This window comes from Benincasa hispida, chromosome 9, assembly GCF_009727055.1.
Source record: "Benincasa hispida cultivar B227 chromosome 9, ASM972705v1, whole genome shotgun sequence".
Taxonomy (NCBI): Eukaryota; Viridiplantae; Streptophyta; class Magnoliopsida; order Cucurbitales; family Cucurbitaceae; genus Benincasa; species Benincasa hispida.
Genome location: NC_052357.1, coordinates 79,764,105 through 79,778,555, shown reverse-complemented (window position 1 = coordinate 79,778,555; position 14,451 = coordinate 79,764,105). Strand labels below are relative to the sequence as shown.

The 14,451-nt window shown below is 27.0% G+C and overlaps 1 protein-coding gene and 1 non-coding gene across 3 annotated transcripts; one reads left to right on the top strand and one right to left on the bottom strand.

Moving 5' to 3' along the window:
• Positions 1–815: 815 nt before the first annotated feature.
• On the bottom strand, positions 816–888 carry TRNAR-CCU. Its single transcript has one exon. It is a non-coding gene; the product is annotated as a tRNA-Arg (tRNA).
• A 6,586-nt stretch (positions 889–7,474) lies between these two features.
• On the top strand, positions 7,475–13,227 carry LOC120085355 (serine/threonine-protein kinase CTR1-like). Of its 2 annotated transcripts, none has more exons than XM_039041297.1 (6): positions 7,475–7,722; positions 8,125–8,428; positions 9,035–9,328; positions 9,813–10,323; positions 11,251–11,393; positions 13,032–13,227. In XM_039041297.1, the coding sequence occupies exons 2-6, from the start codon at positions 8,246–8,248 to the stop codon at positions 13,197–13,199; spliced, it is 1,299 nt and encodes a 432-aa protein (XP_038897225.1). In that variant the 5' UTR covers positions 7,475–7,722; positions 8,125–8,245; the 3' UTR covers positions 13,200–13,227. The 2 variants fall into 2 exon arrangements, with proteins under 2 accessions (XP_038897225.1, XP_038897224.1); XM_039041296.1 differs by having other exon boundaries at positions 8,063–8,428.
• The last annotated feature ends 1,224 nt before the right edge of the window (positions 13,228–14,451 follow it).

Genomic DNA, 14,451 nt, shown 5'->3' with positions numbered 1-14,451 from the left:
TATTGTGTTGGCCCCTCTTGCTACTTCCTTCCCCATCCCAATCAGACATCTTCTCTTTCTTTTCCCTTTTTCTTTTTCCTTTTTTCCCCCAACATAAAATACACCAATATTATTGCCTTTCTTTTTCTTTTTAAGTCACCAATATTATTACCCTTAAATAACATCTGCACATTCATTCTCATTCTTTTTTCTAAAGAGTTTAATTTTTTTTTTTTTTTTTACAATTCAACCTCTAACCTCTATATTGATATTACAATTTTGGTGTTAGTTGATGTACGTTGATTTTACAATCTTGATGTTAATTAATATAGGCTCATTTTAACTTCTAGATATAATTAAGGAAAATTATTTTAAATGATAAAATTGCTGGAAATATTTACAAGATATAACAAAATTTTAGAACTATCAATAGTCTATCAGCATCTATCGTTGATAGTTCTAAAATTTTGCTATACTTTGTAAATATTTTGGTTCATTTTTCTATGTTTAAAAAGAACTCATTAATACATCTTTTTTCAAATATCAATACCATTATATATATATTTTAATTCCGCAATATGCATGCAGAAACTAGAATGATTCAAATCTATCAACGTCTATCATTGATAGTTCTAAAATTTTGTTATATCTTATAAATATTTTGGTTTATTTTTCTATATTTAAATTTTTTTTTAATATCAAATACCATTATATATATATAATTCAACGATATGTATGCGAATGATTACCAAAATAGGTTGGAAAAGTTATTATTATTATTAATTTTTTCCTTTCAAAATTGACAAATTTATTGAATAAAAATTAAAATAATAGTTCGCGCCAGGTAGGGGTCGAACCTACGACTTTCTGCTTAGGAAACAGACGCTCTATCCACTGAGCTACAGGCGCCTTGTTGTTATTTATTTAGTTTACTTGATTTTAAAATATAAATTAAATAATTTCACTCATAATTTTAATTCTTAATTTTTTTGAAATTTTAAGTATGATCTTCCAATTTTTGTAAATATCTTATCTTATCCTTTTAATAGAAATTATTTAAATATGATAGGTAAATAAGAATTAATACTACGGCATGGATTCCTTGAACTTTTGAAATTTAAATATAAGTATAACCCTCCGATTTTATTTGATAGTTTATCTAATCCAATCCTATCAGTGATGCTAAATATCTAAATTTGGCAAATAAATAATAATTAATACTACATTTTCTTAAACTTTTAACTTTTTAATTATAATTATCCAATTTTGTGAAATATCTTATTTGAACATTCTAGTAAATAGTGGTGATTTAATTTTGATGTGTAAATAATTTTTAATATTACCACGTCGTTTTACTTAGAAATTTTGAACTTTTAATTATCATTCTCCAATTTTGTTAGATCCTCTTTTGAACCTTCTTGTTATAGTGATGATCTAAATTTGAATGTGTAAACAATAATTAATATTAGGCTTAAATTTTGAATTTGTTCTATTTTGTCTCTAAACTTTCAAAAACGTCCATTTTAATTTTAGTTTCTCTCTCTTGAAGAAGTGTTTGTTTTGGTCTATATTGTTAAGATTACGTCAACTATTTAGAGATAAGGTATGTTTTAAGGATGGAATTGCATCTAGTATAGGTTGAGTAAGATGAAGGTGAAGTAAAATATCAATAATGAACATGCCAAAATACTGAACGGCCAAAATTTTGCGTTCAAGATTTTGTTTAAATTTGAGTTCTCCTATAGAAATCGCTTTACCACCTCATTTACATCTGAAACCCTAGATTTTTTTAGCATGATAACTTATTTGGAAGCCTAATTATCCAAAAATACAATACATCTCACATTATGTTTAAGAGTTTACAAAATCTTAATAACAGGGACTTAAATAAGCACTTTTAAAAGTTCAGAAACTATAATGAACATTTTTTAAAATTTAAGGATAAAATAGAAGCAGATTCAAAGTCTAGGAGCCAAAATAGCATCTAAACCTTAATATTACAATGTCGACTTTCTTAAACTTTTGAGGTTTAAATTATAATTCTCCAATTTTGTTAAATACCATAGAATAGTGGTTATCCAAATTTGATATACGACCTTTGCACGATATATATCATCTTTATATTTTCAATAAATATTAAACTTAGTCCCCCAAAACTAATTTTTATCAAAATTGGTTAAATAGTAGCAATAATAATTTTTATGTATGAAAAATAAGAAATAACATATATGAATAGTTTTTCAAAATTTATAATAAAAATACAAAAAAAAAAGTTGAAAAAGAAAAAAGAAAGAAGAAGATAGCAATAGAAATTAAATTTAGGATATATTAAAAATATTGAGACTAAAATTGGATATTTAGAAATACAAATATTAAAATTGAATAAATCTAAAAATACAGAGGCTAAAAATAGTTAATGTTACCTATCATTTCCCTTAAACCTTTTCAACTTTTAATTATAATTCTCCAATATTGTTAAATACCCTATACATGGTAAGCAATGAGATTTTTTTTAAAATTTTTTTTTATATTCCAAAAAATATTCTATGAACTTATTATTATTATTTTTTAAATCATTACAATAATCAGACATTCTACTTTACAATATCAAACAAAAGGAAGGCAGTATGTATATATATATAAAACAGCCGAAGAAGAGGGGAAAAGGTCTGCATTCCATGTAGGAGGCGGTGGATTCCAAGCTTCTTCAACTCATATAATACAACCCACCTAATTACTAACTTCACAAACGTGTAGGATATTATAAAAATTATATTAATTAATTAATTAATAATCATTTTTCAATCATTAGTTTGAATTTATTAAATTAAATTTACAACAAACCACCACTTCCCCATCATCCATAATAAATATACAAGTTTGGGGTAACCTTTTTTTTTTTTTTTTTTTTTTTTTCTTTTTTTTTCTTTTTTCTTTTTTTTTTGAATGGGGATATAGAAGAAAAGGTATATATGAACCCACCTCCATGTTTTGAAGCACAGTTCGACAATTTTTTTTTTAAATTAAAAAAATCCTTGTTTTATTAAAATGGCACATGGATAAATCATTATAAATATTAAATTAATCCGATTGTACAACCAATTAGAAAATGAGAGTGACCAAGTAATTCTACGATCAACATTTCTTACTAATTTCGCTAGGTTATCAACCACTGTATTACGTGATTATGTGCAAAAGATAGATGAATGAGATTCAAAATGTTCTATTAGATTTTAGTTTCTTCAATCCAACATGATTCTTATTTCATTGTGGAAGACTTCCCAGATAGGAGATTTATTGTTTGAAGATTATCAGATTCTACAATCAAACTAGAGATTGGGAGAGACAATGCAGATTGGATTCCTTCATGGATTGTCAACATCTCAGGAAGGAGAACTTTAGGTATAATATTGATAGCATGAGATTTTGTTGCAATTAAAATAGGTCATTTAAATATCTTAATATTGCACTGAGACCGGTAGTAGAAGAGCTATTGACCAAGATGCATCGATTTTTAATTTGACATAAAATGGAGGGGAATGAGACCACCATTTTTTATGATAGGAAGATGGAAGCACTTGAAGGGGAGAAATTATCGACCTGGTATCTTGTTTCGAATTAAATTCTTCAAAATATTTCAAAATTCACTTGCTTCTCAAAATACAACTTTGTCTACCTGATTTAAATATTTAAACTTTTAATCAATGTTGTAAAATTAACAACATAATTTGTCAAAATAAATATAATTCAACTAGCATAAATTTTGTTTTTAAGAGTAGTAATTTGATACCCCATCCCATTTGTGGTAAAAAAAAAAAAATAAGAAAAAACTTTTGTAAAATATTTTAGTTAATTCACGAACACTCTAAAAGTGTGGGGTGAGTTTGATTTTCCAATTGTATATATTAAATTTCTACAATTTTTTAAAAATTAATTTATATATGAGATTTAAATTAAAAATTTATGTTTAATACAACTTAATTTTTTGTTTTTAATTTATGTGCAGTAGATTCGTGAATAAAAAATATCCAAACTCAAAAACTAAAATCTATAACTTTTAAAGTTCATGGACCAAATAGACACAAATCTCAAAATTTAAATTCTAAATTTATAATTTATCGAAATATTTCCAAGCCCCTAATTGTATCGAAAGAAAAAGTTAAAAGACAAATGGCAAAACAAAACAATCTAACTTTATGAAATAAAATTAAAGTATAACATTGTTTATAAAATAAGTTTGTACCTTATGGGTTCTTATTTAAAAAATTATAGTTTTTTAATAATAATTTTATGAGCTGTTGATTGCAATTTTTAGAAATAATTTTAGAGGTAAAACTGAAAATGAAAATAATAAAGTTAAAAAACTGAGTTTCTTGTTAAAAAAAAAAAAGAAAAAAGAAAAAAAAACTGAGTTTCAATGATTGTTGAGAAGTTATGTTTGGGACAAAGACCATGCAAGACTTTTTGGTTTTTTTATTAGGCCATTAACTTTTTTTTTTAAAAAAAAAACAAATCTAAAATATTAATCATAAGATTCTTTCAGATCATGATTGATTTTCCCAACCTCTTTTGTATTATTTTATCAACCAATTTGGCCCCATGATTTCTACTTTTATATTTAAGTACAATTACTTTAATTTTAGTTTTCTATATAGATTTATATAAATATAGGGGAGAATTAGACTAATTTTGACTAGTTTTTTTCTTAGAATATAAGGGGAAAAAAAGAAAAAACTAAGAAGAATGACCATCAACAACTAACAAGGAATTGTTTTAAAGTCAAATTAATGAGGAACGATGCCGTTGGATACAAAAAGTTCGTGAGCCACAACATTACAATGACGCTTAACAAATGAGAAATCTCCGATAATACCTCGACATTGTAAATTAAAATCACATAGAGAATCCACAAAAACTTGAATCCCGTTGGAATATCGATTACTATTACAATAGTGTTCAAATGTACATTAATTTTTAGAAGTTTCAATATTGTCTATGTTAGTTCAAATCTCATTAAATATATTTTGTATGGATAAAAATGTGACGAATGTGTCAAATCACTAGTATTTATGTACTAAAAATAACGAGTTACTAATCAATATAAACATAGTTTTTTGATTCAAAGTACAAATAAGTCATATTTTACTTTTTATTCTTAAAAATAAAAGTATGAATGATCTTATCAATACTAGTCAAATGACACGTGCAATGCATGTGATTTAAAATCTCTAGAACATAAATTTTAAACAAATATACTTTTTTTCTTGTATTAACATAAAACTTGAAATTAACGAAAGAGATGATGACTAAAACAACACATATTGCCAAAATGAGCATAGCTCAACTGATACGTGCTTGTACTATTAACCTCAAGGTGAGGAGTTCGATTCTAATTAATTAAATATATATTTTATTTAGTTTATAATGAATTTGAAATGTGTGAGATGTAGTTAAAAGATGTTTGAACCATAATTTCATAGAATGAAATATAAAAGGTTGATTATAGAGATAAATTGAAGTAAGATATTTCCATTTATAATTTTAGACGGTCTTGATTATCAATAACTTTTATAGTCGTATACACTTGAGATTCTTTTTAATGTGAAACTATGTCGTATCTATCAAAATATTGTGGAATTTTATAGATAATTTAAAAGGAGAGAAAAGACCAAAAAATATTAGGACAAAATATAATTGTTAAAATATCTCATGAAAAAGGAGAATGTAAAATTAAATGGAAAAAAAAACATGAAAGGTACAAAAAATGTATGAAAGAATATGAAGACAAGAAAAGATTTATTGAAAAATCTAATAGGGATGTAAAATTAAATAGAAAAGGAAAAGGAAAGAAAATGAAATAGAATAGTGAAGCAGTAATAGTGCTAGATATTTTTAACTTCTTCATAAAATTAATTTTTTAAAATGAAAGACATTTAGTCACGTCTTGAGTTTAAAAATATCCCATTCAAAAATTTAAGTTAAATTATAAAATTTAATTTTTGAACTTTTATGTTTGTGTCAAATAGGTCTTTAAAATTTAAATTTTGTGTCTGATAGAATTTAAAAATTTAGAAAGAATCCAATAAGTGATTGAACTTTTCATTTATTATATTTAACAAGTCATCGAACTTTTAATTTTATATTTAATATATATTGTTGACCTATTCAATTTTTTAAAAAACAAAATTTAAAAACTATTAGACATAAAACTTTGAAGTTTATTGTCTTATAACACATAAAATTTGATTTGAAATTGAATATATTAAGTAATTTTAAAAAGTCGAATTAGGTCAGTAACTTATTAGATATAAAATTTAAAGTTATAAGAAGTAGTAATTTTTTTTTTAATGTTTAAAGATTTATGTGATACACAAGTTTAGAGATTAGATGTGTAACTTATTCTAAAAATTTATTTGAAATAATTATAAATTAAATTATTTGCCGTATAAATTTTTTTATCCCTTCGTAAATGATAAATATGTTTAGTAAACTTGAGTTAAAATAAAAAAATGATAATAAAGGTTTGAAAGTTTATTTTAAATGGTAAAATTGGTGAATATATATATAATAACAAAATATTACAGTCTATCATGATAGATTGCTATTTGTATCTATTATGAAAATAGATATAGAAAGTAGTTATTACCGATAGACTGTAAAATTTTGCTATATTAATAAATATTTTGATTCATTTTCTTATCTTTAAAAACAATACTATAATTTTTAATAATATGACCAAATTGATATTAAAAGTTTAAACATGAGGGCTAGAAGATGTAATTCAATTATATTTAATTTTCATTTGACCACATACATTTTTTAATTATATTTCTGCATTCATTTATTGTTTTAAGGTTAAAAATCACTTCTGAAAAAAGAAGTTACAGAACAGATTTTATATACCCGAGTATAAACTTTGACGAAGAGTCAATAATTTATTCTATGACATTTAGTAAATAATAATTTAATTTTCGTTTCGTAACCATTTTATTTATAGTTTTTTTATTTAAAAAAATTTAGGTATATTTTCTCTCATTTCTTATAATGATTTTGCATCTTTTCTAAATACAATTGTTGATTTTTTAGTTAAATTAAAAAAAAAAAATTTAAAAGTTATTTTTTTTAGTTTTAAAAACTTGGCTTGATTTCTAAACAATTAATAAAAAGATGATAATGAAAAAATCTGAAAGTAGAAGCAGTGTTTATAGACTTAGTTTTCAAAAACAGAAAACTTAAATCGAAATAATTACTAAACGAGTCTTAATTTTCTATAATATGTAATATTTTAATTATCATGAAAATTATTATAAATTTGAAAACACTTTTGACTATATTGAAAATACAAATAGTTACGGATCAAACATGATTTTTTAATTGACAATACCTAGGTTAATAGAATCAAGCTTCGGACATATTATCATTAATACAAAATTTATATCAGTTTAGCTATATTTACATTTACACATAAATTTTTAACTTTAAAACTATAATAAAATATTCATATATTCAAATAAAAAAGGAAAAGGAAAAGGGAAAAAAGAGAAGGGGGGAAAAACCAAACAAAACAAAAGGAGGGATTTTCAAAGGGTTTTTAGGAGTGATCCATGCCAAATTTGGCTTTTGCCTTGTGAGTTGGAAACAAGAATCTAAGATGGCCGATCCCGAGGCAAGTTTCTGTTTGATTTGATCTTCACTAACTTTTCCTTTTCTTCTACAAAGTGAGAGATGAGATCAATCACATGGGTAAGCAATTTTCTTATCGCAATCTTCGCTGACATAAAGCTCTAATTGTTTCATGTCTTTTTTGTTTCTTAGCACCCATTTCCTTTTTCTTCTTCAAACTAATTTAGATCACTACTGAGAATGGTGGCTTTTGAAGTGTTTGATAAAATGTCTCTTCCAAGTCTTACCGTTAAAAGTTCTTAAAAAACGAACGTCAAGTGTTTGATAAAATGCCCCATCCAAGTATTTTAGTGGAATCTTAGTTTTTGACAAATGAACGTTAAGTGTTTGATAAAATAACCCATCAAAGCGTTAACTTCATGGACATCATTGGCATCAACGCCTCTCCTTCTGTGTGCAGGCTTGTGTTAGAAAGGGACTTCGTTTCACCTTTCTTCTTTTCTTATGGTATGAAATTGACAGCATTATCTTCAAGAAGTCCGCCAAATATTTCGTCTCCAATCACTAAAAGGCAAAAATTGCAGCTCAATATAAGGGACTTGAAAAGCTTATCTAGGTTTCTCTCGCCTCATTGAACCCCACAATGAACAATGTGAGGACGGAGAACAACCAGCAGAGTAGACCAAACCCATGGGATGGGAATTCCCAACTTAGAGAAACCTCTCAATCTCGCAGTTATTCTCCAAGCTTGTGCAACTGTGTAGGGATGGGATCAAACGTCTCAAGCTCTAGACGACAACGCTCGTCTGAGATGCTGGAATTGAAGGTACCTACCTTCTTGGATCGCCGATATTGGCTTATACTTACAACTGCTAGCTACTTGTTTGCAAGAAATTAACCTGTTTCATACTCATATTCTCCAAGTGAATAGCAAGGCTGATAATTGAAAACACTTTGAAACAAGGGTGTCTTTCACTTTCAGATGATTTGGTAAACAGTAAAAGGTGATTAATTTTTGTGGGGTGGATATTTGAACCATCTCAAGGAAAGGACTCGATGCTTGTGTTAGCTAGTAAAAGGCGTTTAATGACAAATTATTTTGATATTGTTCTATGTTCTTAAAAGTGCTTTTGAAGCACTTCTTAAATCGATTACTTGAGCCAAAAATATTCTACAGGTGCTTTTATCACTTTCTCGTCATAAAGATCTCTCCATAAGGTGTTTTTTTTAAAAAAAAATTTCATCAAAGCACTTTGTATCCAACATGAAAACGATGAAAGGAATATCTTTTAGGGTCATAGTAAAAGCACTCTTAGCCATAAAGATTGACCCATCATCCTAGTTTGGGTACGTAGACAGCCCAATACCAGATAAAGGGCTGGGAATGAGATGAGCCCAATGACTCCTTTTCTTTTTGCCTGTGGCTTTGTAGGTGGCAGAATTAGAGAGGGAGCTGCTGAAGCAGAAAGAAATTCAGCTTCTCTTTAAGAAGAGGATGGATAGAGCACAAGATACTCTCAAGTGCTTCCTAGAGAAAGCCCAGGACCGTGGATTCTTGCACCTCATAATTGAGAACAGAGACAATGTGGATGGCGATGGCAGCCCAAATTGCATTCAAAGCGCCGGTTCCAGTCCCGCAATGCCCTCCTCAAGCAATCCGTTTGCAGACCTACAGCCACTCATCGAGCAAGCCAAGCTCCATGGATGGTACATCGAGCCACATGAGGTCTCCCTCCAACTTATTATAGTTTTGATAAAATTATACAAAAGAGCAATACGGGATGCATCCCAATCTTATCATATAAAACATTGAATTAAAATATATTTTTAAAAAAGCTAAGAATAATTAGCCATGTGATGAATTATGATTAGACTATTTGATGAAATGTACAAAAATAAATGTAGCCCATGATGCACCTAAGTTTTTTCCTCTTATAAATGTAACCTGTAAATTTACATTCTTGTATCTATTTAATTCTAACTACATCTTTAAAAGTGTTATTCTAGGGAAAATTGATGGTATTACTTGTTTCTTCTAGCTGCAAGTTTTTTCTACCATGAGCCAACATCTGTTTAATCGGGATGACTACATAGTATTACAATAAAGTTTATAAACACAACTGAAACTTTTAAAATTTGAGAGAATAATTGACACAATCTTCAAACTCTATATACCAAGTTTGACAAGTTCATGAACTGTAATGAGACAGATTGAACTGAGGGAGAAGATAGGGCAAGGGACAACAGCCAACATATACAAGGCAACATGGCGGGGTCTTGACGTAGCAGTGAAATGCCTTAACCAAGACTTCTTCTGTTCAAACGAGTGTGGCGTATCTTACTTCGCGCAGGAGCTAGAGACACTCTGTCGACAGCGCCACCGGTTCGTGCTGCAACTGATGGGAGCATGTCTCCAGCCACCGGGTTGCGGGTGGGTTGTAACGGAATATTTAAGGATGACATTGCAGGAGTGGCTTCATGGGCCAGGGAAGAGGCAGAAAGAGAGGGCACTTCCTCTGCCTCCATTTCAAGAGAGGTTGTTAAAGGCACTAGAAATATCTCAAGGGATGCAATATCTTCATGAACAGAAGCCTAGAGTCATACATCGTGATTTGAAGCCCAGTAATATTTTTTTGGACGATGCTTTCCATGTGAGAGTTGCTGATTTTGGCCATGCACGATTCCTCCACGATAGAGAGATGGCTCTCACTGGAGAAACAGGCAAGTTCTGTTACAAATATGTTTGATAACTATTTGGTCTTTTACTTTCAAAAGTTACTTGTTTTCTTACGATAATTTTCGTCGCTCCCAAGACAACATATGGACTCATAGCCAAATTCTAAAAACAAAATCTAAAGTCCCGTTTGATAAATTTTTTTTTTTTTGTTTCATGTTTTTGAAATTTATACTTGTTTCCTCCTAATTTTTTAATTATCATTTTCACATTTTCTAAAGTAATGCTTGAATTTCTAGCCAAATGCTAAACACAAGTTCTCAAAAAATTTTTTTTTTTTTTTTTTTTTTTAAATTTTGTTTATTTTCAATACTTGACTTGATCTTTGAAAGCATTAGTAAAAAGTAGATAACAAAACATAAAAATTTATGAGTAGAAATAGTGTTTATAAACTTAATTTTCAAAACCAAATTCAAAACTTGATATGGTTTCTTAAAACATTAGTAAAATAGATAACAAAACATAGAAATTGATGGACAAAAGTAGTGTTTATAAGTTTATATTAGGAACCAAGATAGTATGAACTACCTTTGTCCCACATTGGTTTGAATGGGATGGTCAATGTGGTACTTAAGTGGCTTGGCTCTCCCACCTCAATAGCTAGCTTTTGGGACATGGTTCTTCAAGGTGCTTAAATACCTAACAATTTAATCTTAGAAAACCAAATGATTATCAACGGACCTAAGTTTTTAAAAACTATTTATTGTAACTTTCAAACCATGACTTTGATTTTGAAAACATTTCTAAAAGGTAAATAACAAATCAAAGAAACTCATAAATAGTAGTGTTTATGAGCTTGATTTTCAAAAATCAAGATTAAAACCAAATGATTATCGAAGAAGATCTTATTCTTTTGTTTATATGGCATTGGAAGGTTATATACTTAAATGAAGTTTTGGAATGTAATGAAGCAGGCACCTACGTTTATATGGCACCAGAGGTGATTCGATGCGAGCCTTACACAGAAAAGAGCGATATATATAGCTTTGGTATCATATTAAACGAACTTTTAACAGGAAAATATCCTTATATTGAGATTGATTATTCTCCCTTCAAGGTATATATATGTTATATGCCCATTCTATATTTATCCAGATTTTATTGTTTTTTTAAGCAGTCCTATATTTGGCACCAATTTAATTTACAACAGTTCTTAGATTAACTTCGACAAAATCTTGAAATTAATTCTCTTTAAAGAAAAATAGATTTTCCAAGCATAGTTGGTATACCAGAGTTAAGTAACCATGAAATCTATGGTTTGAATTCTCCTATCCCCAATTGTATTTTTTTAAAAATTTTTTTTTCCTAAGTTTTGAGTTTAGTTTCCATTTGGTTCTTAAATTTTAAAATGTTATACTTTTAGTGCTTAAGTTTTGAGTTTGATTTCAATTTAGTCTTTAGGTTTTAAATTGTGACAATTTTTACCTTTGAGATTTAAGTTTTGTTTCAATTTGACTTCTAAGTTTCAAGATTTATACTTTTAAGCTTGATTTTTCACTAAATATTTACTTTCACTAAATATTTACTTCCAGTCTTCGATGTTAAAATAATAATTAAGTTTCACTATTTTTCATTACTATTAAAATTAAATTTAAAATTTCACTTCATAATCATTTTAAATGAATTAATATACAATAATACTAAGGTGGAAAGTGAGTATTTAGTGAAAATCAAAATTAAAAGTGTAAATCTTGAAATCTATGACCAAATTGAAACAAATTAACATTTTGAAGCATATGAATTAAATTGAAACCAAATTTAAAGACCAAAAGTATAACATTTTGAAATTAGGGATCACATAGAAATTAGACTCAAAACTTATGAACAAGATATTTTTTCCATTCCTTGAAAAAATATAATGCATCTAAACTAAGGTGTAATTTGAAACTACACATGAAAATAATTAAATAATGGTTTCTTCTATTTTTGTAATTCAAGAAATTGTTTTCATAATTAATCCGATCAGACATCCCTTTTATATTTTTCTTCTTTTGTTGAATTGTTGAATATATATATCTGCAAAAAAATAAATAAATAAATAAATAAATAAATTTATAACTTAGTTAAGAGTTTCAAAACCATTTTAAATGTGAACATTTCAAATTCTAGTCAATTTTAAATTTAAAGAACAATAATAATTCTAAATCATATCCCTAAATTTTGTTAATTATATTACCTTTTTAGTTCAACAACAATAGGTTAGAGATTTAAACGTTTTGAAGTTTTTGTCAATTATATAAGACTTTAACCAATTGGTTTTTTTTTTCTTCAAACATATTATAAGTTGAGATTACCAAACTTTAATGAATATGTATCAATTTAAATCTAATTGCTCTGCATATGGTTCTTCCGACTATGGTTAATAATCAAACTCTAACTCTTAAAAAACTTACGAGCGCTAGTTTAAAAAAGCTGCCATTTTAATTGATAGATGAGTATAAACTATAGTTTATAAATTCACCAACTGCATAAATAAGTGAAATTATTTGAAGAATAATACAAAATGTTAATAAATGGTAGGATAATTGTTTTAAATGGTAAAACTGTTGAATATATTTTCAAATATGAGAAATGTCATTGATTGTCAATAGACTGCGATAAACTTTTATCACTGAGTGATAGACCGTAATAGATAATGATATTTTTATTTTTCTTTATTTGAAAACAGTACGATATATGTTATTTTTGTGGACAGATTGCCGTAGAAGTGGGAGAAGGCAACCTGAGACCGGAGCTTCCGGTGGACAAGGATGGGGAGCTAAAGGAGCTTTTAGACCTAATTCACGCATGTTGGAATGGAAATGCCACCGTTAGACCATCTTTTGCAACAATAACCGGTTGCTTGAGAAAAATTCAAAATTAAGCATCAATTTTTTTTTTTTTTTTTTTTTTTTAAGTTCAACGATAGATGGCGGTGAGCTTTAGAAATTTATATTATAATTAATTGAGTTATAGTAAAATATATATATATATATATATATATAATTCTTAAATATATATCTTTTAACTAGTTGAGTTATATTCCTACGATGAGATTTAGAATATATACTTTAATTAGTTGAATTAGATAACATTCCCAACTTCTATTCAACCTTAAATCATCTCCGTGTGTATATATTTTTAAATAGGTAAGATATGTTGTCTTTTATTTATTTATTTTAATTTTTTCTTTTTTGATATTATTCTATATGGCATCAAAAATAAAATAAACAAACTTTATACTATATCTGATTTTTTTTTTAATCTCACCGTTGGAAACATTACAATCATGAAGCGGAAGGGGAAAAAATTACTTTGTAAAAAAGTGTTTTGATTTTGTGTAAAAATTTTAGGAATACTTTGGTTTAAGATTTGACCAAATAACTATTGATAACGGATAAGAACGAAAAAAAAAAAAGAGTATAGGAATCTGATGCATGAGAATCAAATAAAATTGTGTTTTGTATCGCATGCATTAGAATATTATTAAACTGTTTTTCAAATAAATAATATTTGCATTTCTTTTGTGATTAATTTTAGGAATCTAATATAATACTCAAATATTAACTGAGTGAACTCATCAAAGTTAATTATAAATAATTAATAAATTTATTTAAATAATTCATGAATATTACAATATATCTAATCAAACAATTAAGTATAGTTATATATTTCTTTTAAAAAAAATGAAGATTTCTATTAATTGCTTTATTGGAACAATATCAATATGTTTGATTATTAGTTAATTAACAAATAATTTTAACAACTAGATTTTTAAATTAATTCTAATTAATTATTGATTTCATTGATTTAAGATATTAACTTAGTGAACTACTTAACATAGGTTACAATTGAATAATGGGTTATGTTAATGTTAAAACATCCATCAATATATATATAGATAATATATTACTATTTTAATTAATTTGAATATAAGTTTATCAATTACCAAGAGTAAGATATATTCTCTATGTGAAATTCACATAAATTGGTTAACCTCATTTATATGAACAAAATAGTGTGATAAATGCCAAAATAAACATAATTCAACCAGAATTGATATGTACAATTTGTTTTTTCGAGATCAGGGATTCAATTCTACGTATCTGACCTGATGAATAAAAAATCAAAGAAAA

Excerpts from the sequence above, each read along its gene's own strand:
- LOC120085355 (XM_039041297.1), top strand. The coding sequence starts at position 8,246 with ATGAACAATGTGAGGACGGAGAACAACCAGCAGAGTAGACCAAACCCA. Across the intron at positions 8,429-9,034 it reads CTGAGATGCTGGAATTGAAG|GTGGCAGAATTAGAGAGGGA; the intron begins GTACCTACCTTC and ends GTGGCTTTGTAG. Across the intron at positions 10,324-11,250 it reads GGCTCTCACTGGAGAAACAG|GCACCTACGTTTATATGGCA; the intron begins GCAAGTTCTGTT and ends GTAATGAAGCAG.